Source organism: Eschrichtius robustus, chromosome 3, assembly GCF_028021215.1.
Source record: "Eschrichtius robustus isolate mEscRob2 chromosome 3, mEscRob2.pri, whole genome shotgun sequence".
NCBI classification, from domain to species: Eukaryota; Metazoa; Chordata; class Mammalia; order Artiodactyla; family Eschrichtiidae; genus Eschrichtius; species Eschrichtius robustus.
Window position 1 is genome coordinate 12,742,762 of NC_090826.1, and position 25,143 is coordinate 12,767,904.

The 25,143-nt window shown below is 53.6% G+C and overlaps 1 protein-coding gene across 2 annotated transcripts; it reads right to left on the bottom strand.

Annotated features, from left to right (window-relative positions):
- Window positions 1-7,342: 7,342 nt before the first annotated feature.
- CPLANE2 (ciliogenesis and planar polarity effector complex subunit 2) lies at window positions 7,343-15,229 on the bottom strand. Of its 2 annotated transcripts, XM_068538981.1 has the most exons (6): window positions 14,304-15,228; window positions 13,805-13,927; window positions 12,322-12,474; window positions 11,593-11,717; window positions 11,155-11,291; window positions 7,343-10,915 (listed from the first exon to the last, which is right to left on the bottom strand). In XM_068538981.1, the coding sequence occupies exons 2-6, from the start codon at window positions 13,914-13,916 to the stop codon at window positions 10,666-10,668; spliced, it is 777 nt and encodes a 258-aa protein (XP_068395082.1). In that variant the 5' UTR covers window positions 13,917-13,927; window positions 14,304-15,228; the 3' UTR covers window positions 7,343-10,665. The 2 variants fall into 2 exon arrangements, with proteins under 2 accessions (XP_068395082.1, XP_068395083.1); XM_068538982.1 differs by having other exon boundaries at window positions 13,805-15,229.
- Window positions 15,230-25,143: the final 9,914 nt, after the last annotated feature.

Genomic DNA, 25,143 nt, shown 5'->3' on the forward strand with positions numbered 1-25,143 from the left:
AGGAACTTGACGATGCCCCCGTTGTGCCCAGAGTCTGGAACAGTGGTCCTACCCTCCATTGCTCCAAGGGGCACTCACTTGGGTCATGAGCACAGAGTTGGCCGTGTGGAACATTGCAATGCTGATGATGCCACGGTAAATGATGACAGACACCAGGAAAATCATCACCACACAGAGCTGGGGGCCAGCAGGGAGAGCTGTCAGAGCTGGAAGGCAGGTCCACCAGGGCACCAGCCCACCCTGCAGGGCACAGTCCTTCCAGAGCAAGGGCCCAACGCCCCCTCACCATGATGAGGATGGCTGCAGAGCTGGTGAGTAGGCAGGGAAGACGGGTGCGGGGTGGGAAGTAGGGCTCCTTCAGGCCTGTCACTGGGTTCTGGGCCATGTGTGGGGCCAGGGCAGCAAACTCTGGATGTGGGCACTCCTATCAGAGGGGGCAACAGAAATGTGCATCCCAGGTCCCAAGGGTCTGGGTGTCATGACCCTGGGGTGGGGGAAGCCTCCTGCCTTTTCCTGTTTGCACAGGGAGCTCTGGAAATGCAGGAATGAGGTCTGATTCATTTTTGTTTCTGCAGGGCCTTTTTTCCCTAGGGCCTGGCTAAGAGCCTGTGGATGGATGGATGGATTGGCGGGTGAGTAGACAGAGAAGTAAACAACAAATGGATGCACATGTGGGAGAGGGCTAGATAGTCTGAAGGACAGGTGGCAGTAGGTGGACAGGTGGGTGGGCAAACTAGACAGGCAAATCTCTGTAAGTGAGTGCACAGATGTGTGGGTAGATGGGCAGATGGATGTATGGATGGATGGATGGCTAGGTGGAGGAGGACATGAGGGTGTGGTTGGATGGATGATGGACATGAGGATGGATGGGTAGATGGATGGATGGGTGGATGAGTAGATAATGTATTAGTTATTCAATAACTACTAACTGACCACATACACTCTGCAGTAGATACTGGATATGACATGATGAACAAACTGGACAAAATCTAAGTCCTAACAGAGTTTACAGTCTAGTTGGGGAGATGGACATTAGATAAATGAACACAAATATGTACTGGTGAATAACTCCTATGAAGGAAAACTGGTCTTCAGGGATGGTCACTCAGAGGAAATGACATTTTAGCTGGGACCTAAAAGATAAACAGGTGCTAAGTAAGGGGAAAATGAAGGGGAAGCATTGCAGGGGTTGGGGAGGAGACTGTCTGCAGAGGCAGGGCCACTCTTTGAGTCACATGAGTTGTATAATTCACTGCTCTAAGAGATGCCATTCACAATGACGTTGTTACTTCAGTTTTTCCTTCCTGCTTTTTCAGTCCTCCAGAACCTGTTTAACCAATCAATACCTTATAATAAATCCTCTCTGTTGAAATAACTAGTCTGGTTTCTATCTTCTTGTCAACCCTAACTGTTGGATGGATTACATTATGGATATTTGGACAGATGGATAGGTGGAGAGATAGATTTGTGATTCATAGATTCACCCATCAAATGTTTAATGAGCACTTTCTATATGCTAGGGGCTGTTCTGGGCCCTAGGGAGACAGCAACATCACACACAAGGTCTCTGGAGCTCACGTTCTAGCGGCAGAGGACAGACAAAAAACAATAAACAAGAAAATGTAGTGATAAATGCTGTGATGAGATTAAAACAGTGATAGGGAGCTTCTTTAGATTGGGTGATCAAGGAAGGCCTCTTTATTTTTATTTATTTATTTATTTTGGCCACCCCCTCTCAGCTTGTAGGATTTTAGTTCCCCGACCAGGGATTGAACCCAGGCCCTTGGCAGTGAGAGAGCGGAGTCCTAACCACTGGCCATCAGGGAATTCCCAAGAAAGTCCTCTTTAAAAGGGTGACATTTAAGTCAAGATATCAATGACAAAAAGTAGGCCATATAAAGTCTGGAAGAAGAAGATTCTAGCAGAGAACAGCCAGTGCCAAGGCTCTGGGGTGGAAATAACCCTGTCCTATTCAAGGAACAGCAAGGAACCAGTGGAGCTAGTGGAGGAGAACTAGGCAGAAGCCAGATCACACAGGGTTGTGGGCTGCTGTGAGGGGCTTGGATAGTTTTCCAAGTGCATATGAGAACCCACTAGAACGCTTTGAGTAGGATAATTCAGGATGTGATTTGTATCTTCAAAAGATTGCCCTGGCAGCTGGGAATGGGTTGAATGGGGGCAAACATAAGAGCAGAGAGATATATTGGGAGGCTACTGTGGGGGTTCAGGTAAGAGAGAATTGTGGTTTGGACTGGGGCTAGGGGGTGGGGAAAGTGAGGGTGGCAGTGGAGATGGAGAAAAGCAAACAGATTCAGGATCAATGATTAGATGTTTGGATGGACAGGTGGATGGCTAGATGGGTAGATGAGTGGAACGCTTCTCTCCTTCTTCCCTGTTTCAGGAAGAGTTTCTCTTTGAGCCTCTAAATGCCTCTAGTATTTAACCTCACCAAACCTTATATCATCCTGATGTCAGGGGAGGGTGGAAAAGTGACCCAGGAAAATTGTAGGGAAGAGCCAGATATGGATCCTGGGATGCTGGACTCCAGAGTCTGAGCTGTTCCCAGCATGCCTTATGGCCTCTGAGAACTGCGGGAAGCAGAGTTCTGGGCCTGGAGGGCTGAGCTGGGCGTCAACTCCTCTTCCTGGAAGTCACTGCAGTCCCAGTGGTGGGCCAAGGTGGTACTCTTGTGCTCCCAGTGCTCCAGGAAGGCCATGGCCCAGAAGGACAAGAAGATGCTAAAGAACACAGTTCCCAGATGGTCAAAGAGATAGCCCAGCTGCAAAGGAGGGAGAGAGGACACACTGCAGAGGGCACACTGCCTTCCCAGCAGCTAGGCCCAAGGTGCTGGGTCCCAAACACCTACCCATTCCCTTGCTCTCTTCCCTGGCTCACTTTGGCCATGGGGCAGATCTCGGAAATATTCCATGTGGCACAAGTATCTATTCCATGTGGCACAAATATTCCATGTGGCACAGAGTGAGCACATGAGGAAGGAACTCCTGCTCGCACAGATCTCCTCCCTATGAGCAAAGAGTACCCCATCCTGGGAGGGTCTATCCTCAACCAGCCAGCTGACCCAGCCCATGCAGCTCATCCCCCCAGCACTCCCAGTCACTCACGCTGGTACATTTGTGCCCATGGTAACTAGGCCAGAGGTAAAGACCAGGGTACCCATAAGAGCAGCAGTCAGCAGCCAGGCTGTATAGGTGACAGAATGCGGGGGGACAGAATGCTCATGAGCCCCCATCTCCGTACTCAACCCCAGCTCCCAGCCCTCACCCCCAACACCAGATGCACCAACCAGGCAAAGTAGATAGCTACCTTGTCCCCAAAGTCCTCCTGTATGTGGTGCAGGGGCTGGTACTTGTGCCAGCACCCTCAGCAGGCCCAGTATGAATAGAGCAATTGTCGAGGGTTGAGGTCTGCACCAGGCACCTGGTACCCGGGCAGATCACAGGGGCCCCAGGGAGAGGAAAGGCGGGAGGGCTGCAGAGAAGTCCCAGAATTTTCTCCTAATGCCCCTGCAGTGGAAGAAAGCTGGGTTTGTGTCATCTCTACCTCACGCAGTGGGAAGGCTGCAGTGTAGACTCCCTCGGTCAGCAGACGGGCCATGCCCATCTCTGCACGTTTCTGTTTCCCATAGATTGTTCGGGCCAGGATCTCTGCCACCTGCCAGAAAGAATTCTGGCATCAACTCCGCCCCTGTAAGGTCCCAGCTGGACCCTCCCCAGGCAGTTGTCTCATCACTTGGTGCCTCTGGGTGCTGGAGAAGTAGGAGTCATGGGAAGCCCTGCCCAGGAATCTGTGAGCAGAGCAGGGGTCAGAAGCTGAACCCTCTGCCGAATGCGAGACCTAACACGATAAGAGCGCAGTCTCTAGGCTGGGGACACAATGATAAAACGTGCCTGCTGGACTTCCCAGTGGCACAGTGCTTAAGAATCCACCTGCCAAATGCACAGGACACGGGTTGGATCCCTGGCCGGGGAAGATCCCACACGCCACGGAGCAACTAAGCCCGTGCGCCACAACTACTGAGCCTGCGCTCTAGAGCCCACAAGCCACATCTACTGAGCCCACGAGCCACAACTACTGAAGCCCGCGTGCCTAGAGCCCCTGCTCGGCAACAAGAGAAGCCACCGCAATGAGAAGCCCGCGCACCGCAACGAAGAGTAGCCCCCGCTGGCGGCAGCTAGAGAAAGCCCGCCTGCAGCAACGAAGACCCAACGTAGTCAAAAATAAATAAGTAAAATAAATAAATTTATTTTTTTTAAAAAAAGTGCCAGCTGCTAAAACCGGAAGGCCCTTCTCCCCACAAAGCTCAGCCTGGGCTGGGTGTTTTGCAGCCAGGTGAGCATCTGAGGGGCATTGAACGGGTGAGAAGCCGGGGAGAGGAGCCAGGGACGGGGAGCCGCTCGGGCACGGCCTGAACCCCAGGCTGCGGAAAGGACAAGCCTGAGACCTAAAGTGAGTTAAGCAGGAGTTGTCTCCTTGGCAAACCAAGGAGGAGCAACGGAGCCTCGATTTGGCTAAGCCTGCGGCTGGCGCCCCTCCCCTCTGCGGGAGGCCCCGCCCACCCGAGACCACTCGCCCGCTCACAAGTCCAGCTTGGAGCGGCGGAAAGTCCAGCTGCTTATTGGGCACGTGTTGCTGCAGAGATTGCAGCAGGCGAAGGCGCCGCAGTAGCTCCCCCCTCCGTCCGAGTCCGGGTTACATCGGGCCTGCGGGACCAGGGCAGGGTCACCGGTACCTGGGAAGACTCCGCCCCCGGGCTGACCTCGCCCCTGCCCATCCCTCCCACCTACAGCGGCACGCGCAGGCTCAGTTCCTCCGCCAGCAGCTCCCAGGGCGCACAGCTTGGCGAAGTACACGGCGAGGGCGCGGCGCTTGGCGAGACTGCACTCCTTGGGGGGCCGGGGTCTCCGGATGGACCAGACCCCGGAGCCCCTCCTCTCATGATCCCGCCTGGGAGTGAAAGATCCCGTTCCGCGCGCGCGGGCCCTTGGCCGCCTTCAAAAGCTCTTTGATTTGCGTTTCCTCGTTTGAAATTCAAACGAGGGGGGAACTAGCACCCTCATTTTACAAACGTGGAGATAGACGCTGAGTAGGCCGGCGTCATACAGTAGTGGCTGCTGGTTCCCATTTATTGAGCACCTCCAATGTGCAGGCCCTGGGCTGAGCGCTTTGCACACTGGCCAGTTTAATCATCACAGCCCCTCTATGGGGCTGACGCTACGGTAAAGCCCATTTTACAGATGAGGTGCTGACGTCGCTTGCGCAGGTCACAGGGCTCGTTAGGGGAGCCCGCGCTCGGCCTCGGGGATTGAGCCCGCGCAGCCCGTCCCCGCCGCGCTCACCTCCTCCAGGAGCACCCCGGCCGCGCGCAGGTTCCTCTGGAACTTATCGCGCCAGCTCCGCTGCAGGAGTCGCTGCCACCACGCCCGCCGCGGGGGTCGCAGCTTCTCCTCCCTCACGAGCAGGAAGTCTGTCCCATCGCGGAGGCAGAAGGGCAGTTGGGAACGGTCTGCCCCACCCTACCCCACTTCCACCCTGGGTGGGGAGTTGGGGGCTGGGTTTATCAGTCCCACTAAAGCCCAAATTAAAGGAAATAGTTCGTGGGACTTCCCTAGCGGTCAGTGGTTAAGACTCCGCGCTCCCAATGCAGGGGACCCGGGTTCGATACCGCATGCCGCAAATAAAGATCCCGCAGGAGGCAACGAAGGTCCGCGTGTCACAACTAAGACCCGGCACAGCCAAATAAATAAAAATTAAAAATAAAGGAAATAGTTCGCGCCACAGCAAGAGCGACTGGGCTTAGCTCAAAGGAGGAACTGCCCATTGCAAAAAAAGGACCAGACATGCCACGGGATTCCTCGCGGAGGTAAGACCTCTCTTTCCTCCCTGTAAGAGAGGGACTGTGGGTTGGCTACTCTGGCTGCCTGAGTGAAGCGGTGAAGTGGGGTTAAAGAGTCCTGTCTGGCCCCAGTCTCACCGATTTCGGTTTTCCAGTCGCGGAAAAAGTTGCCTCCGGAGTCTGGGACACAAATGCTGCCGCGGGACGCGCAGAGACGGTCGTCCTCTGGTCCTTGTCCTCGGCGCCATCGCCGTCCTGGGCGCAACAGGACCGGAGTGCCGGTGAGAGGACCCCGGCGAAGGTACAGGTGCCAGGAACTTCTCCACCCGCCCAGCTGGGCCGCCCCCTCCTTCCGCCCACTCGCCCGCCCGCCCACCTCTGGCTAAGTATAAAGTGCAACAATGGAGGCGCTGTCGGCGCGATCTGCGACCCTTCTCCCTCTTCTCCACTCGCTCTCAGCCCCAGAAACACCACCACTACCATAAATAACAACAGCGACAAAGACAGTAGCCAACATTTGCTGGGCCCTTAATTCAATGCCTGGCCCAGTACTAAATATTTTACACGCATTTACTTGTTACAACTCAAAAGAAATGAGTGGGTGCTCTTGTTATCTCCATTTTACAGATGACACAAAGGAATTAAAGTGAACAATCCAAGGTCACAGTTCTTCACCTTCCTTCTGGGCCATGGTCCCAAGCCTCAGTCGGTCCCCTTTGCTCCCAGGAAACACCCCTTCTTTCTAGAATAGAATTGAATACCAACTCTCCCCACTTCACCTCGCCCCCACTGGCCCAGCCTCTAGGTCTGAGGTCACAGGGAGGGAGGGGCCCCCCACCCCCTTACGCCCAGCTTGGGCCTCTGGGGATTTGCCTCCACACAGCTCTGACTTGTCTTGGGCCCTGAGCCCCATGCCACCCTCTGGGCACTGCTCCCCCAAGTCTGTTTCATGGCACGGGGTGGAGGCTGGGGGTGGTGTCATGTCTGGCACCAGGCTGCCCTGGGAGTAAGGAGATCCAGGGCAGCACCAGGGAGTCCCACCCCCATTCTGGACTCACCCAGGGCTCTGGAGGCCTGCGCAGCAGCCTTTGCAGATCTGGCTCCTGCATCCCCTTCCTCATCCTGGGAGCAGGCAACTTGCCTGGGGTTCTCCTTGTTGTCCACGAGGCCAGGCTTGGCTGGTGGCTGGCAGCAGGCAGGAGCTTCACTTACCAGCTCACTGTGGCCTGGGAAGGATGGAGGAAGGAGAGGAAGAGGAGAGGGAGGAGGGAGCGAGGCACCAGTACCGTATTTCCCCTCCTACAGGCAGCCCCAGGCTTCTGGTTGGAAAAGCAAGACCAGGTGGGATCGTGTGAGGGGCTGGACCCAGAAGACACCATTGGGGGATGAGGGGAAGGGACAGTCCAGGGGAGAGGGGCACGGAAGGCTAAGAGCATCAGGGCTGCTCCATGGCTCTGCAACCTTGGAGAAATGCCTGACCCTCTCTGGCCTCAGCCTCCCTATCTTAGTCCATTGGACTGCTACAACAAAAATCCACAAACCGGGTAGCTTATGAACAACAGAAATTTATTTCGCATGGCTCTGGAGGCTGGGAGTCCAAGATCAAGTCGTCACCACTGTCCAGTTCTGGAGAGGGCCCTCTTCCTTGTTCACAGCCAGCACTTTTTCTCTGTATCCTCAGATGGTGGAAGGGGCTAGGGAGCTCTGTGGGGTCTCTCTTATTAGAGCACTAATCCCATTCATGAGGGCTCTGTCCCCATGACCGAATCCGCTCCCAAAGGCCCCTAATACCATCACACTGCAGGCTAGGATTTCAGTGTACCCATCTGGGGGGGACACAACCATTCGGTCCATTAGCACTCTCCCTCTGTAGGAAAGGGGCTTGGGGAGGGAAGAAGAGGGGTCTGGGATGTCCTGACAAACAGCACCAGGGCTGGGCTGCAGCACATACACACCCCCACCCCTGGAGAAGCTAGTCCCTCCTCCCACCAGCTTCCCTCTAGAGCCCTGAAGTCTGTGGGCTCCAGGGCCCGGAGGAGCAAACATGGCTACCCTCTTCCCAAGGATCCCCTCTAAGTCAGGGCTCACCCCTGAACCAGCCTGGGGGCATAGTCACTACCCCTTCCCTCCAGGTAGCCCCAGGGCCCACAGAGGGAGCAGCAGGGTATTTGCCTTTGAGCTGTTGTGAGGCTTAACCTAATGGTGGAATTTCTGGCACCAAAATGGGGAGAAGCCAACTCCCCGACTTCCAGTGGCCTCCGGACACGCCACAGAATGGCCTCTGTCTCCCAGGCCCTGAGAGAGGAACTTTATCTGGAGTCTGGACCCTCTCCTGTGCAGGACCTACCACGTGATTGGTGGTGTCCAGTGGAAAACTATTGAAAAATTATTAAGGATTTCAAGATGGCAACAGCAGAGCATTAAGCCAGGTGTGGGCCCCCCAGTGCAGAGCCCTGTGGACTGCTCAGGTGCCAGGCCGACAAAGCCGGCCTGAGTCCGTGTGTGTGTGTGTGTGTGTGCACACACATTCTCTTCTCATTCACGCTCCGCGACCCTGCCCAGAGTCCACTCTGAGGGGACAGCCACCAGCTATTAGGAGAATTATGGCTCTGCAGCTCCCTCCTCCCTCGGGCTTCCAGTTCTCTGCACTTCAGTGGAGGCCTCTAAGGGGGTAGCCTACGAAATACTAAAGTGGCACTGGGCCTGGGCTCTGAGGGGCTGAGAAAGCAGCGCTGGGATGGCAGGTGGCCGGCTCCAAGTCTTAGCACCGTTGTGGTCCCCACTTTGTTCTTAGGGAGAAGGGAATTGTTTACCTCTTGGTTTGGGGTGAAAGTGGGTGAGGGGTCGATTCTCTGACTGGAGCAGTGCTAACCAGTGCCAACCAGTGTCCTGCTCTGCTGTAGGGAAGATCTAGGTTATTTCTCCAGAGCAACCTCTGGCTCTTGGCTGAGCTGGTGCCCAAGAAGGATGCTGAAGCTTTAAGGCCTGAGATAACTGGCTGGGATGTGGGGTAGCTGGTGCCCACAACACACACAGGTATCCATAGCTGGAAGGTCACATTCCAGCCCAGAGGCCACCTTTGCTGGGTCCTGCCTTGCTCTGCCTGGTGGGTAAGGTCTACTGGAGCTAAGAACAGAGGGAAATGGGCCAAAGCAGAGCTGAAGGCAGCAGTGGGACACTCTGTGGCCCGGGAGCAGGAGTCGGCCAGTGGGCTGTGCAGGCTGAGAGGCTTGGGTCCTGCCCAGCAACATTCCTCCTCTGGGACATGGGCTAAGCTCAGGTCTCAGCTCTGAACCTGAGTTGGGGGTAAGAAGGTGCTAAAATCAATGCTTTAGGCCCTGGAAAGGTTGACAAACCTACAGGCAATGAGTGCACAGGGTGGACAGACTGACAAACAGTGCCATGCAGGCCATCAGTAAGCGAAGGAGCGTAAGCCAGGGAGAGCACGCAGGAGTCTCCTGTGTGTGCCAGGACGGAGAAGCGGGGCAGCATTTTAGGGCAAGTACTGGTGTGTGTGGGCACATGATCATGCGCGTGAGTGTGAAGTGTTCAGAGCTGCTTTCTCGAGAGGGGGCTCTAAGGGTCAGCTGGCTGACCTGGGCATCCAGGGCCCTTCCAGCTGGGTCAGACTCAGGCTGGCTCTCTGCCCAGGGGTCCATCTATGGGGCTGGAGAGGGTGTCACCGGGGAGGGAAAGAAAGTATAAAGGCCGGCTTTATAAATAAATGTATAATTTATTATACATTTATTATACAAAGTATAAATGTGTCCCGCATTCACTAGTGTCTGGCTGATGGGGCAAGGGCACAAGGTCACTAACCTTCCTGCTCCTGTCCTTGCTGGCCTCCTGCCAGCTCACGCCCTGACCCCCCACCTGGCCCAGTCCCTGCCCAGTGATACTTTCTGGTTCCCCCAGGCTGGCAGGGCCCCTGTCCTAAGCATAGCTTGACAGTTTCCTGGTCAAAAAAAGGAATTCCAGAGTGAGGTGCATGCCTCCTGGACACACAGGTGGACTACATTTCCCAACTTCCCCCGCTGCTCTGTGTGACCATGTGACCAAGTGCTGGCCAATGGAATGTGGGCAGAAATGAGGCACACCGTCCTAGGCCAGGTCCGTAGAAACCTGCTGGGGGACCTTCCACCCGCACTCATCCCGTCTGCTGACTGGATGTTGATGCCCCAGGACAAACTGGGAAGAAACTCATTGAAGATGTCAGAGCCTGGGTCTCTGAATCAGTGTATAGAGCAAAGCCTCCACACCCACCTTCACCTCCACCTGAGGTGAGACACAGAAAGAAAGAAACTTTTCTTAAGTTAAGCCACTGAGAGTTCAGGGTTTACCTGGTACAGCAGATGGTGTTACCTCAGCTAACACGTACAGGCTCTGACTGAAGTCACTTGAGGTCCAGGGCCCAGCTGAGGCACCCCCTCTCCCCAATCACACTCCACGGTTGCTGCAGAAGGGGGAAGGGCAGGGGGAGACTGGGGAGATGCTTGAGCCCTCAGGCCTTGCGCATACAGTTCCTCAGTTTCCAGAAACCCAGACTCCTAGGGCAGAGGGAGGAGGCCAGAGGACAGCCAGACGCCCTCAGACGGCTGCCCTACCGAGCCTTGTGCCCCACCTCACTGCCAAGAATTCCACAAGGAAAGTGCTCTGGGGGCGGGAGCCTTCTCAGGCCACCATTCTCCCTGACTAGGACCCTCTGGCCAGTCCTCGGGATGAGATCAATATTCCTGTCCCAGCCTTGGGCCCTGGGTCCTGCTCTGGGTCACCTGAGGGTCGGGAGTGCCCACTCATCATGCCACCACCCCTCAGCTGGGGGGGTCCTCTGGGGGGTTGGGGAGCAGGCCAGCTGCCACCTGGTCCTGGTGCCACAACTGCTCTGCCAGGCCGTTGAGCACGTGGGCAATGTCGGCCAGCCCAGCCCGCCCATCCAGCGTGCGTCCATCTGCCAGCCGTCGCCCTGGCACACTCTTCACCCGCAGGAGGGGCAGCTCCCAGGCCTGCCGGAAGGCTGTGAGGTCACGCTCAGGCACGTCCGTGTGCATATACTGGTCAAATCTGGAGGAGGGTCAAGGAGCCTGTCCGGTCGCCTCTGCTTACCACCCCATCAAACCCAGCCTTCTCCCTCCTCCCTTGCCCCCCACACCCAGGGTCTGGGGGAGGCCCTGTTGCAGCCTTTAAGATAAAGCCCATGGGGCTGGACCCCATAGCTGGGCAGAGGCAGGCTGCCTGACACCCTTGCTCCGTGCCTTGCCAAGTGTGGCCTCTGACAGTCCTAGGGGCCACCCAAAGGATACTTGGAGCCGATGACCAGCCTGACCACACCAGGGGCCTCGCCTGCTACTCGGGCCAGCTGTCCAGGGAGGTCTTCAAAGGAGGCACGGTCAGTGAAGGAGAAGAGGAAGAGGAAAGCATCTGTTTTCTCCTGGCAAGCCTGGGGATAGAGAGGCTGATGAGAGGCTGATGCGAGGCTTGTAACCAGAACCTGTCGGCTGCAGGGCCCTGAGAAGTCTCAGCACCATCCCTCCTTTCACAGACTGGGAAACTGCGGCCCAGGGCAGGGAGTGGCTGGTCCCAGGGCAGAGCTCTCCCAGCCCGGGCAGCATCCTCAGTCCATTCATGCCCACTTCTGGCTCATGCAGACCAGGCAGGCCAGGCTCAGACGCCTGTGCTCAGAAGCCCACCTCAGGCAACCAGCCCCTCCTGGACCCACCCAGGCCCACCTTCCTGCTCACCGGCAGCATGTGATCAAACTTTTTGAGCGCAGACTCCCCGCAGTCCCAGAACTCAAAGCGGAACATGACAACACGGTCGCTGGCCTGCAGCTTGGCCGGCCAAAATACCACGGTGGTCTGGATGCCTGGGGAGGCCGGGGTCAGTCACTCAGCATGGGAGAGGTGGAGGTGGAGAGGAGTAGGGGGCCCAGAAGGAACAGGAAGAAGAGATATGTCCCTACCTTAATGGGTCCTCAGTCTGATGGGGAAGGCATAGTCCCTGACATGGGAGAACTCTCAGTCCTATGGGGGAAACTGCCCTGCTCCAGAGGAGCCTCCAGTCTACCAGGGAGAGGCAGCCCTAGCCCTAGCCATGACAAAGTAGTTTCCTTCTTGTGCACTGGGGAAGCCAAAGGTCCCAGAATACTCTCAGATATTGCAACATGATGGTCAATCAGCATCCAGTGGAAGGAAACAAGAAAGGAAGATCAGTGTTTTCTGAGCACCTACCTTGTGCCAGCTCAATGCTAGGCATGTTACCACCACTATCGCTAGTACCAACCCCACCACGACCCCAAGGGGTTGGTACTATCATCCCTTTTGGACAAAGGAGCCAATGTAGGTTCAGAGAGGTGAAGTGACTTTCCAAGGTTGCAGAGTAAACGGTAAGGCTGGTTACAAATCCTAGCTTATGTGGTCCAGGGCAAGTCTTTTCTCCACCCCAGGGAAGGCCTCCTAGGAGGGACTCACCAGTGGTCTCGTGGTGCACGACGGGCACCTCCAGGCCAGCCAGCTTGGCCACCAGCGCTGTCTTGCCCACACCACTCTTCCCAGACACAAAGATCTTGTAGCTGGCGGTGTCAATGGCCACAGGCGGGGGCAGCACTGGTCGCTCGAGCAGCCCTGGGGCAAGGAGGGATCCAGATGGGGTCAGGGAGTCAACATGCACTTGCCCCATCATACCTTGGGTGTACAACCTCATCTCTCAGAGCTTTTTCAGTGCCAACCAACCATCCCCTATACAGCACTCATGACAGAGGCCTGGGATACAAGCAGCATCCCCGGAGGAGAAGCTCTGCTGGGAACACCTTTGCTCTGTGAACTGGGCCAGTGCCTACTCCAAATAACACCATTTTTCAAAAAAAGTTTGATGCATGAGATGATTTTTATTATTTTATTTTATTTTTTGCCGCACCACGCGGCTTGCGGGATCTTAGATCCACCCCCCCGACCACGGATCACACCCAGGACCTGGCGGTGAAAGCACTGAGTCCTAACCACTGGACCACCAGGGAATTCCCTGATATGGTTTTTATTAATACTATCACATATCCTAGATTTCCCACAGGTAAAAGAAAGGTTTTTCCTAATTCTCTCCTCAGTGGAGAAATATCAGCAGAAGTATTCTTAATTAATATAAACTCCTTAGAATAAATACAGTGAGATATTTATGAATGTTTACTTATTTATTTATTTATTCTTTTTTTTTTTTTTTCGGTCCCACCGTGCAGCGTGTGGGATCTTAGTTCCCTGACCAGAGACTGAACCCAGGCCCACAGAAGTGAAAGCGCCGAGTCCTAACCACTGGATCGCCCTGAATGTTTTTAATTTAAAACTTGCAAAAAATAAAGTCTAAACTATGATCCATCTATAGGCGTAGGACCTCAAAGTCCTAAATTGTGGGTTGCCTGTCACTCTCTGGTCTTAAGCTTTCTGGTGTTTTGTCTCTCCTGGCCAGAGCTGGACTCCTGCAGCCGATGCCAGGCCCCTCTGCTGGCCTGTCAGCTGACCTTGCCTGGGTGAGTTAGCTTCATCCTGGGGAACATGAGTGTCTTATCCTGGAGACAGCAGGATATGGAAGAGGCTTGTCTCTACTCACTATGGGATCTTGGACAAGTCTGCAACGTGCTGTTGAGAAGGTTAAATTGGAGTCCATTGTATAAAGTGCCCAGCAGAGGGCCTGCCACCAGGTGAGGCCTCAATCAACAGCCTCTCTGGTGATAGTGGTTCCTGGCAGGGTTCTGGCTGTTTCCATGGCTCTGATGACAGAATTAACTCTAAGGAGGTTTGGGGGTGGGGACCCCAGGATAGGGCTTCTGGGGTCCCCAAGGTTGAGGAGTGCAGTGGAGCAGGCCCTCACTGCCCTGCTTCTCTGCTCCAGGCCCCCCACCACAGGGGACACTATTCTCCCCAGGGAGTGGCAGGTGACAGGCTGGGGGAGGGGGGCACTTACCAAACACCCGCCGTCGGTTCTTGCGCAGGATGCAGGCCAGGTACTCCTTGCCCTCGGCGCTCTCGTGCCAGTCTGGGACAATCACTGAGCCTGGGGCGGGTAGTCTGGCCATGGCTGGGCCACCTGACGGGGAGGGGAGATGGTAGAATGCTGAGAGTAGGGGATGGGAGAGGGTAACTGTTCCAAGCTGTACCTGTGAGGCCTCTTAACCTGCCTTCGGACTCTCCCCTGGAGCCCCAGCTCCCTCCTTGGAGGATGGAGCAATTATGGAGCCCCACCCTTCTCATTATTACGACTAACATTTTTGGAATCCAAGCTCCCTTTCAACATCCTGAGGGGTTACACACCCCCGTCCCCCTCTTATCACCCAGAAGGTGCAATTCCATAGTCCTTTCTCCTCCGTATTGCTCCCTGGGGGACAGCCCATTATTGCCCCAGAGGGCATTTACACAGTCCCTAGCTCCCTTGTCTCCTCCGGGGGGCGGGGAGTCACACAGACCTGCTTCTCCTCTGCCTCCTGGATCCTGACTCCCAGGCCCACCCAGCCCTCACCATCAGCAGTCCCCGCGGGCGAATGGGCCCGGGTGGAGACCGCCCCTTTAAAAGCCCGCCCAGCGCTCCCGCCCCCCAGCACGCGGGGTCAGCTTCCGCCCTGCTTGCGTCCGGCTTCGGCTCAAGCCGCCAGCCCAGGCGCCGGTGCTTGAGGCGCATGTGCGGAGGCTGTTGTCATGGAGACGCGGGGGGCGGGGTTGGGCTGCCGGGTTCCACGTAGGTTTGGTCTCTCCTATGTGTGCAGCCAGTCCGGCTCAGAGACACCCTGGACAGGGACTTGCCCTCTGGGCCATGGATCCTCTTCACATTGCTCAGTCCCAGCCCCAGTCTTTCCTCCAAAACTTGATCAAATCCCCCTTCTCCAGGAGCCTTCCCTGCCTCTTTGCTCCTCAGTTTCCTCTTCCATAAAGTGGAGGTAAAATACTATTACCTCCTAGGGTTCTTTACGACACTGCCTGGTCCATAGCAGTGCTCAATAAGTTTTCTTATTATTGTTGTTACTTATTCCTGCTCGGCAGGAACTCGATATGAATTAAACACCACTGGCTTCACAGATGGGGAAAAAGCTGCTGAGAGATGTCAACGAACTTGCTCAAGGTCTTAAAAATGAGTCAGAGGCTCTCCAGTCACTCATTGATTGATTGATTGATTGATGTCACTCATTCAACAAATAATAACTGAGCGCCTACTGTATGCCTGGACTGTTCCAGCTGCTGGGAATACAATGGCAACAAGAAGTCCCTGCCCTCCTGGAGCTGACATTTCAGCACTGAGGCCATGAGCCCTTCTCCACCGTTCCAACACTGGGCACCAGGCCTGTTACCCTGAAGATTTCCAACACTGGGCATCAGGCCTGTTACCCAGAAGACGGGTGCTCAGTAAATGCCCATTAGTTGGATAGGACGCAAAGTGGGTCATTACTGACAGGTTGTCTATTACACTGTCTTTTTTTTTTTGGCTGTGTTGGGTCTTCGTTGCTGCACGCAGGGTTTCTCTAGTTGCGGCAAGCAAGAGCTACTCTTCGTTGCAGTGTGCAGGCTTCTCAGTGCGGTGGCTTCTCTTGTTGCGGCTCTAGGCACGCGCGCTCAGTAGTTGTGGCTCGTGGGCTCTAGAGCGCAGGCTCTGTAGTTGTGGTGCACGGTGTCAGTTGCTCTGCGGCATGTGGGATCTTCCTGGACCAGGGCTCAAACCCATGTCCCCTGCATTGGCAGGCGGATTCTTAACCACTCTGCCACCAGGGAAGTCCTCTGTAAGTTTTGTTTTGTTTTGTTTTGTTTTAATTAATTACTTTATTTATTAATTTATTTTTGGCTGTGTTGGGTTTTCGTTTCTGTGCGAGGGCTTTCTCTAGTTGCGGCGAGTGGGGGCCCCTCTTCATCGTGGTGCGCGGGCCTCCTACTGTCGCGGCCTCTCCCGTTGCGGAGCATAGGCTCCAGACATGCAGGCTCAGTAGTTGTGGCTCACGGGCCCAGTTGCTCCGCGGCATGTGGGATCCTCCCAGACCAGGGCTCGAACCCGTGTCCCCTGCATTAGCAGGCGGATTCTCAACCACTGCGCCACCAGGGAAGCCCTCTATAAGTTTTTTATTGAAGGCCAACTAAGTGCCAGACAGTGGGGGCTTTACAGAGGTTAGCTTGTTTACTTCTATAAACAAATTTGTGGAGTAAATATTATCATCCTTCTTTTCTTTTACAGATGAGGAAACTCAGAGACAACGGGATTGTCTGAAGTCACGCCATACAGGTGGTCAGTGGGAAAACTAGGCTCAGAACCTAGGGTTCCTGGACTCTGAAGGATGTCTCTGTTCTGCCAGATTGGGTCTTGTGTTTTTAAAACTTTGACCCCAGCCACTAGGAGGGCCATTCCTAGTAAAGCTGAAAGCAGCCAGAGGGCCATGAACCCACAAATCATTGAGGTCCATTATGAGGCCCCAAGGGGATAGAGGGGACAGGGCACTTGCCCGCAACTTGCTTGCACTGCAGCTAGGCAGAAATACAACAAATTAATAACCATTCCTACAGGATTCTGCAGCTTGAAACCATTGCCTGTACTCCCAGGTCACTCCGTTCCCCTTCCTGCAGTTCCTAGCGCATCTGCCAGAGTTGGGGTTAATCACAGCTGTGTGGAGTTCTCACCGTGGACCCCGAGTGCCTCAGTCACAGGCCTCAGATCTGATTTATCTCTGGGTTTCCAGACTTCACATCCAGCCCTGTCCGGGCTTGGCTTGTGGAGGGCTTAGGTAGAGTGTGAGGAAAGGGAGCAACTCGACAGAGTGAGCTTACTAGTTAACCCGGAGGCCAGGTAAGATGTGAAGTCCTCTTGGGCACAGAGAAGGAGGCTGGTGGTCTGAGGAGCTAGTGGCCAGAGGGTTGGGGGAATCAGTCTTCACTGCCCTCAGGAGCTCATGGAGAAGACACTTCAGTGAACATCAGGAGCCTGTTCAAAACATGGATTCTCGGGCCCCGACCCCCAGAGATTCTGCTTCAGGGGGTCGGATGGGTCTGTGAGTCTGAACATTTAACAAGAGCACTGGGCAGTTCAGAAGCTGGGCTCTGCAACAGTCAGCTTGGGCACCACAGACGGGGTGGTGTAAACAACAGAAAGTGTCTTCTCACAGTTCTGGCAGCTGGAAGTCCAAAATCAAGGTGTCAGCAGGGTTGGTTTCTGGTGAAGAATTTCTTCCTGGTTTGCAGGCAGCTGCGGCCTCACAAGGCCTTTTCTCTGTTCATACACACCCTTGGTGTCTCCTCCTCTTTTCATAAGGACACCAGTAATATTGGGTTAAGGCCCCACACTTACGACCTCATTTAACCTTAATTACCTCCTTAAAGGCCCCACTTCCAAATAAGTCGCCTTGGGGGTTAAGGCTTTAACACGCGGTGGGGGTGACGCAGTTCAGTCTGAAACAAGGCCCAAAGACCTCACTGAACACGGTCACCACTGCTCGGGACAGGAAGCCAGTCGGGGGTTGCAGCCTGGGAGTGGGGTGGTTGGAATTGTGTTTCAGAAGGATGCTGTGAACATGGTCTAGTGAGTTCCTGTCTCCTGTGCCTCTTTGACCACTAAGTTGTGTGTCCCCATAAGGATCTCCTCTTTGGGTCTCAAGTGAAACGGGTGGGCCATCTATCTAAAGGCCCTTCTAGTGTAGAACCTTCTGATTAATCCACTCTTTTTTGTTTTTTTTTTAATAAATATTTATTTTATTTATTTATTTTTGGCTGTGCTGGGTCTTTGTTGCTGCACGTGGGCTTTCTCTAGTTGCAGTGAGCGGGGGCTACTCTTCGTTGCGGTGCGCGGGCTTCTCATTGTGGTGGCTTCTCTTGTTGCTGAGCACAGGCTCTAGGTGCGCGGGCCTCAGTAGCTGTGGCTCGCGGGCTCTAGAGCACAGACTCAGTAGTTGTGGCGCACGGGCTTAGTTGCTCCGCGGCATGTGGGATCTTCCCGGACCAGGGTTGAACCCGTGTCCCTTGCATTGACAGGTGGATTCTTAACCACTGCGCCACCAAGGAAGTCCAATCCACTCGTTTTTTCATGGTTTGGCCTTCTCCCCAGATTGAGCACCTCCTGGACAAGGCTCCACAAGACCTCGAGAGGAAGATCTGTCAAGGCAGGGATGCAGGTGGCCCAGGCGGGCAAACACACACAGAAACCTGAGGACCTGGAGGGCAGGGGTGGGGGCGGGTGGGACGCCCAGGGAGTGTTAAGTGGAGAAGGGACACCATCGGCTTCATGTTTCCATCTCTTGCTCGGATGCTATAGCTGCTTCCTTCAGGGCTTCCCTGATTGCCCTCGGGGACACCACACAGGCAGCAGAGTGATCTTTTTGCAACATAAATCCACTACTATCACACCCATGAGTAAGTCTTCCAGTAGTTTTCACTGCGCTCAGAATAAAATCCAGACTCCATGCCTTCCAGGCCTTCCGTGACTGGCCCCTGACCACCTCTCGCTTTCATTTCAACTGCCAACCTCTTCCCCTGGCCTACTGCACTCCAGAGACTCTGGCCTTTTCCTGTTCCCACTTAGGGCCTCTGCGTTGCATCCCACCCCCGGGAGCCCTCTGCACCACCCCAGTGCCTCACATGGATGACTGCTCCCTCGCTCAGGTCTCCTGCACAGAAGCCTTCCTCCTCTACACTCAAGGATATGCCCCCAGACCCCTGGCTCACTTTCACATCGTCCTTTCTTGATCCTGAAATTTTAAAACGTATTGTCTGTCTCCCTCACCTAGGACATAAGCTAGGATAGGTGCCTTGTCTTTTTGTTCTGTTATATCCCTGTATTAATTTCCTAGAGCTGCAGTAACAAAGTACCACAGACTGGGTGGCTTAAATAAAAGAAATGTATTTTCTCAGTTCTGGAGGTTAAATATCTGTGATCAAGGTGTTGGCAGGGTCAGTTCCTTGGCGCAGTGGTCCCCAACCATTCTGGCACCAGGGACCAGTTTCATGGAAGACAATTTTTCCACGGACGGTGGGAGGAGGGGATGGTTTCAGGATGATTCAAGCGCATTACATTTATTGTGCACTTTATTTCTATTATGTTGTAATATATAATGAAGTAATTATACAACTCACCATAATGCTGACAGAAGGTGGAGCTCAGGCGGAAATGCGAGCGATGGGGAGCGGCTGTAAATACAGATGAAGCTTCGCTCGCTCGCCCGCCGCTCACCTCCTGCTGTGCAGCCCGGTTCCTAACAGGCCACGGACCGGTCCCGGTCCGTGGCCTGGGGGTTGGGGACCCCTGCCTTGGAGGGCTGAGAGGGAAGGATCCATTCCAGGCCTCTCTCTTTGGCTTGTCGGTGACCATCTTCTCCCAGTGTCTTCACATCGCCCTCCCTCGTGTTAAGTCCCTGTCCAATTTCCTCTTCTTATAATGACACCAGTCCTACTGGTTTAGGGCCCACCCTTAATGATCTCATTTTACTTTCATCACCTCAGTAAAGACCTTATCTCCAGGACTTCTCTGGCAGCCCAGTGGTTAAGACTCTGCCGTTTTACTGCAGGGGGTGGGGGTTTGATCCCTGGTTGGGGGACTAAGATCCTGCATGCCGTGTGGCCAAAAGAAAAAGAACTTATTTCTAAATATCACATTCTGAGGTACTGGTGGTTAGAATTTCAACATATGGACTTTTTCTAGGGTGGGGGAGACATAATTCAGCCCATAATAATCCCTATTACTTAGAATATGTCTGAAATATAGTAAAAACTTAATAAAAATGTGTTGACTGATTGCCTGGCTATGGCTACAACATGAAGAATGGCTTGAAGGACCAGTTAGGAAGCAGGGCAAACATTCCAGGCACGAGTGGAGGAGGACATGTATTTGTCAAATATTTATGAGCACTCTGGGTGCCAGGCCAGACACTGGGAAGACAACAGTGAAAGAGATACAAGCCTTGCCCTTGTGTATTCCACATTCTGGCGGAGACTGGTAAGCAGGGCAGTAGGGTAGAGAGGATTCTAGTCGGCAGATTGAAAATGTCCAGATTACCTTTAAATACAGGATTTGGGGCTGGAGCTGCCAAATCATCCCCAGGGAGTTCTTTTTAGGCTGGGATGTGACAGGCTTGTGCTTGGTGGCAAGGCTGGTGTCCTTGACCTGGACAGCCTTGGGTCAATCGCCTGCTTAAAACCCTCTAACAGCCTCCCACTGCACCTGCTGTCCACACCCCTCCCTCACCATGGCCTCCAAGGCCCACCTGTGCACTCTGCCCCTACTCGACACTCCAGCCACACTGGCCTTGCTTCTCCTCCTTGAACTTGTCAAGTTCACACCAGCCTCAGGGCCTTTCTTCCCGTTGTTCTCTCTGCATGGAATTCTCTTCCCCCCATCTTCACATGGCTGCTGTTTCTTACATTCCCGTCTCAGCTGAAATGTCACCTCAGAAAGGACGCTCTGATGAGCCCAACCCCATCACATTCTGTCACATCCCATTTTTATTTTCTTCATAGTATTCATCTGGAATAATCTTGCTTAGTTGTTTACACATTTGTCTGTCCCTTCTCCTGACCCGCCACTGAAATGTAAATTCCACAGGGCAGGGGCAGGGCCTGGAAGTGCCCCTTACAGTGGGTACCATATATCTGCTTAATGCAGGAATCCACACTGGCCAGACACCTCCTCCTCCACCTCCAGATCCTGCTGGCCACCAGAGGCTGATGTTTCTCCCTCTCTGTTTCTAATCTCTCATCGCTGCCACTGTCTGGGTTCGGGCACCCATTCCTGGGCTCTGCCTCTCGTCCCCCATCTCCAATTCATTCTCCGGTTCTCTCCACTCCAGTCACACTGACCTCGAGGCTCTGGAGGGGCCAGTCACACCCGGGTCTCTGTGCCTTCGCACAGGCTGTTCCCTCTACTGGAAGACCCTTTTCTTTCCTTCCTCCAGCACTTGCCAGAATCCCTCTCATCCTTAGCCCTTGTGGATCCCAAGCACTTCATCTGACTCCTCTCCTTCTATTTGGAGCAAGTACAAGTTTTTACCTCCACCGATTCAGACATTTGAGAAATAGAGCTTTGTTTCCTCGGACTCAATTTAATCTGTCTCTGCTATGTAGACATTTTAATCCAGCAATCTCCTGGCAAACTTAAGTTCAGTGATTCCTCATTCCTCATACAGCTTAAACACTCAGTCTTCACAAGGCTGTTCCTTTTCATGCCCCCCTCCTCTGGCCCTGGGGCTCGTGTTCAGTGGGGTGGCGGGGAGGCACTTATCCAAGTGCCAGGGAAGCATGGTGGAGTGCGGGTGGGGTACACAGCCCTCAGACGTCATCCCTCCTGGGCCTTTCTGGGCCTCCTGCTCCAGAGAGAACTCTCCTCTGTACATTTGCCATGGCCTCATCCATGCTGGCGTCTGTCAGAGGTGTTCTCTCCTCCCACCGTAGATCCTTCCTGGTCATGAGCTTCTGTCCCTGCTACATCTGAGGGGATGACCTCTGGTCACTCTGCATTGTCCTCAGCCCTGAATACTGGCTCCTCTGGACATGCCAGACTCCCCACAGCTTCTCTCACCCTTCCTGGAGCACAGGGAGTCTGTCTTCCCAGTCTGAGGCCTGTAGGCCTGCATATTCTGCATTACTGACTGCCAGAGGCCAGGCCTGGGCCCCCCCGACCTGGGATCTCCCAGAAAGGCTCGGTCCTCATCTGCCCTCTGCCTCAGTTTAGCAGGGTGAGGCCAGGACAAGGAGAACAATTTCCTAGTTCTCTGGCTTCTTCTCAACTGTCCTGCCCCCTGCTGGCTGTGTTGGTTGTTCTACTGACTTCACCTTCTCATCTTTTAGTATGACATAACTGGACTGTCTTTTGGCCTCGGAAGCTCAGGATTTGTAGTCTTTGTTCAGCCAAGGTGACACTCCCTGGCGTGTGATGAGGTTGTGAACTCCTCCGGGGGCAGGCCTCTTTTTGATTTATCTGTGCCCAGTGCCTCAGGGGTCAGTCGACGTTCAGGGAACGTGTGCTGAGAATGAGTGATCCCCAGGGCAGTCCTGGGCCCTCCCGGCCTTGCCGATGAGTGGGCAGCAGCCCAGGTCCCAGGGCCCCAGAGCAGGAGCTTTCTTCTTCCTCCCAGGCTTCTGTCTGACAAGGCCTGGCCCTCAGCCCTCCTTCTCTTCCCTGCAGTGGGCAGGCAGACAGGCTCCCTGGTGGGGGCATGGCACACTCCGCCAGGCCTCTTAGGCATTTAAAACTTCAGCTCAGCTTTGTGCATACTGACAGGGTCCAGGCCCAGAGCCCAACCCCATGGGGAAAACGCTGGCTTTCCCACAGCTGGGGGCTGGAGCAGAGAGGGCAGGCCGGCCAGCTTCGGGATGGTGCTCAGAAGCGTGGCAGAGGCCAGAGAAGGGGTCCTCCCCAGGTTTTACCAAGAGAGGTGGAGGAGAAATGGGCAATTTTCTCCTCTAGCCCATTTAGTTTCCTTCTCAAGACTGCTTCTGATAGTGTCAAGGAGGACTTGAAGCCTTTCACAGGGTGCCCCCAGGTGGCCTTTTGAGGAATCACACCCATGCCATAGACTAGCAATTATTGCTGGTTCCAGCTAAACTGCTAACCTGTGAAGCCAGCAGCATCATAACCGTTTTAGCTGAGGCTCAGAGAAGTGGGATGACTTGCCCCAGCTCAATGAGACAGCAACAGCTTTTGAACCAAGGTCTTTCCTGGTCCAAAGTCTGTGCCTATGTCCCTGTCCTGCAGCCTCTCTGGGAAGTTCTAAGTCCACAGAACCACGTCTCAAGAATTAAAAGGGCATATAGAGGTCCCTTGGTCTCATTCTTGATCTGATGCATAAATCATCTCTGTCATCTCCTCCCATGCAATTTACCCGTCTCTGCCTGAATACTTCCATCAATAGTGAAATCATTACCTCATAAAGAATCCACAAGAATGCTGGACTGCTTTTGTCAATGGTATATTGTGGGGAGAAGGGGATAGTTAACGGCCATTGAGAGCAAAAGGCAGACTTTAGCTGGAGAGGTGAGAAGAAGAGGAAGAGCTTAAACACTCAGTCTCTCTTGGAAGTCTCCCTCAGTCTCTCTTGGCTCTTTCTGGAAGAGGTGAGAAGGGTAAACCCCAGTCACCTGTGGTGACACTACAAGCAGACCAGCCTGCAGGGTTTCGAGCTGATGCCTCCTGTACTACCCGGACCTGAGGATGCTCACAGCCTGGTCTTTCCCAGGTTCCCCGGATGAGGGTGATGTGAGGCAAAGTCTTGGGCTGAGGAGCTAGCTCAGGGTAGTAATAGCACGGGCAAGGCCTTTGTCTCCTTGTTGGAGTCAGTGATTCCTGCACTGCTTCCCCACAGGGGCCAGCTGGAGAAGAGCTGTAGAGATGCGGGAAGCAGACAGGACAGTGTGGCATTGCCCTTTCGCTGGCTGGGTGCTGTGATTCAGACCCAAATGTACACAGGCCTCTGGCCCTTTAGTACCCAGGCAAGTGGCCAGGGAGTACTGTGCTGGGACTGCACGGGAGGGCAGTGGCTGCCAACTCCTGCGAGGCCTGGGGTTGAGTCACGGCTCTTCTCTGCGCTGTGTTCTCCTTGACATTAAGGTTTCTCCTCAGATTGGCAAGTTCCCTCCTCTCTGCTCCACACATCCTCTGACGTGGGGTCAATCACACTGCTGTCTTCATGCTCTGACCCTTCCAGAGCGGGAGGCTGCTCATCAGTAGTTAGGAGCATGGCCCCTGGCACAGACGGACTGAGTTAGGAAGCTGTCAGGGAGCCTTACGGGACTGACCCATCCCGAAGGCTGGGCATGTGGGGTCTTCCCAGACCACCGATCACCACTGGCACCCTACCCACCGAACATCACCTCCTCTACAACATCCCATAGTTTGACTATCCAGGCAATGCTTGAATTCCTCCAGTGATGCCACACTGGTTCCACTCATTTACATAGAGCTCTGATGGTACAAAGTTCTTCCCAATGAGCCTTCTCTAGAGCTTCTACCTACTGGACCTCGTTTAGCCCAATAGAGCCATAAGGAGCAAGCCCAACCCTTCTGCAAGGGCAACTGTGGAAGCATCCAAAACAATCCTTCTATCCCTACCACCACCAAATCAGTAGCTGCCAGCACATGGGCCCTCCGTACCCAAGACCCTTCCTCACACCATGGTCTAGTTTGCTATATGCCTCAAAGTACAGTAAACAGAACAGAAAGCATCAGACCACATGTTGTTAGAAATGGAAAAGTTTCATCTTGCAGCTTGGGAAACACAACTGTGCAGACAGGATGAGACCCGCAGGCTTACAGCACCTGAGCCTGGGATAAGGTTAACATTCAGTATGCACTGAATGAAAAGAACATAACAGTGCTTGGCACAAACACCCAGGGGTATAAGAAACTGGCACATACTCAGTAAGTGGCTTCAGGGCTGTAGCCCCCCCCACACTCCTCCTAGGCTCCCACACGGGTGGGCAGACTCATGTCATCAGCCCCCAAATGATACTAAGTGTGCCTTTTTTTTTTTTTTTACCTACATGAAAACCTGTGTCCTTCTCTTCCTTTATCCTTTAAATGTAGGAGACACAGGAAATTGACCTAAATCTGATGGAATCTGACTTCTTTTGAATGTTTTTTAAAAAATATTAATTAATTTAGATATCTATTGCACAAGAAACACCTGTGGTTACCACAGAATATACATAAGCAAAACAAATACTAAAATTAGCTATAATTCTACCACTTAGAAATAAGTCTGAAGTGGGTCTCTTGCAGACAGCATATATATGGGTCTTGTTTTTGTATCCATTCAGCAATCCTGTGTCTTTTGGTTGGAGCATTTAATCCATTCACGTTTAAGGTAATTATCGATATGTATGTTCCTATGACCATTTTCTTAATTGTTTTGGGTTTGTTTTTGTAGGTCCTTTTCTTCTCTTGTGTTTCCCACTTAGAGAAGTTCCTTTAGCATTTGTTGTAGAGCTGGTTTGGTGGTGCTGAATTCTCTTAGCCTTTGCTTGTCTGTAAAGCTTTTGATTTCTCCATCAAATCTGAATGAGATCCTTGCCGGGTAGAGTAATCTTGGTTGTAGGTTCTTCCCTTTCATCACTAGTATATCATGCCACTCCCTTCTGGCTTGTAGAGTTTCTGCTGAGAAATCAGCTGTTAACCTTATGGGAGTTCCCTTGTATGTTATTTTTTGTTTTTCCCTTGCTGCTTTCAATACTTTTTCTTTGTCTTTAATTTTTGTCAATTTGATTACTATGTGTCTTGGCATGTTTCTCCTTGGGTTTATCCTGTATGGGACTTGCTGCGTTTCCTGGACTTGGGTGGCTATTTCCTTTCCCATG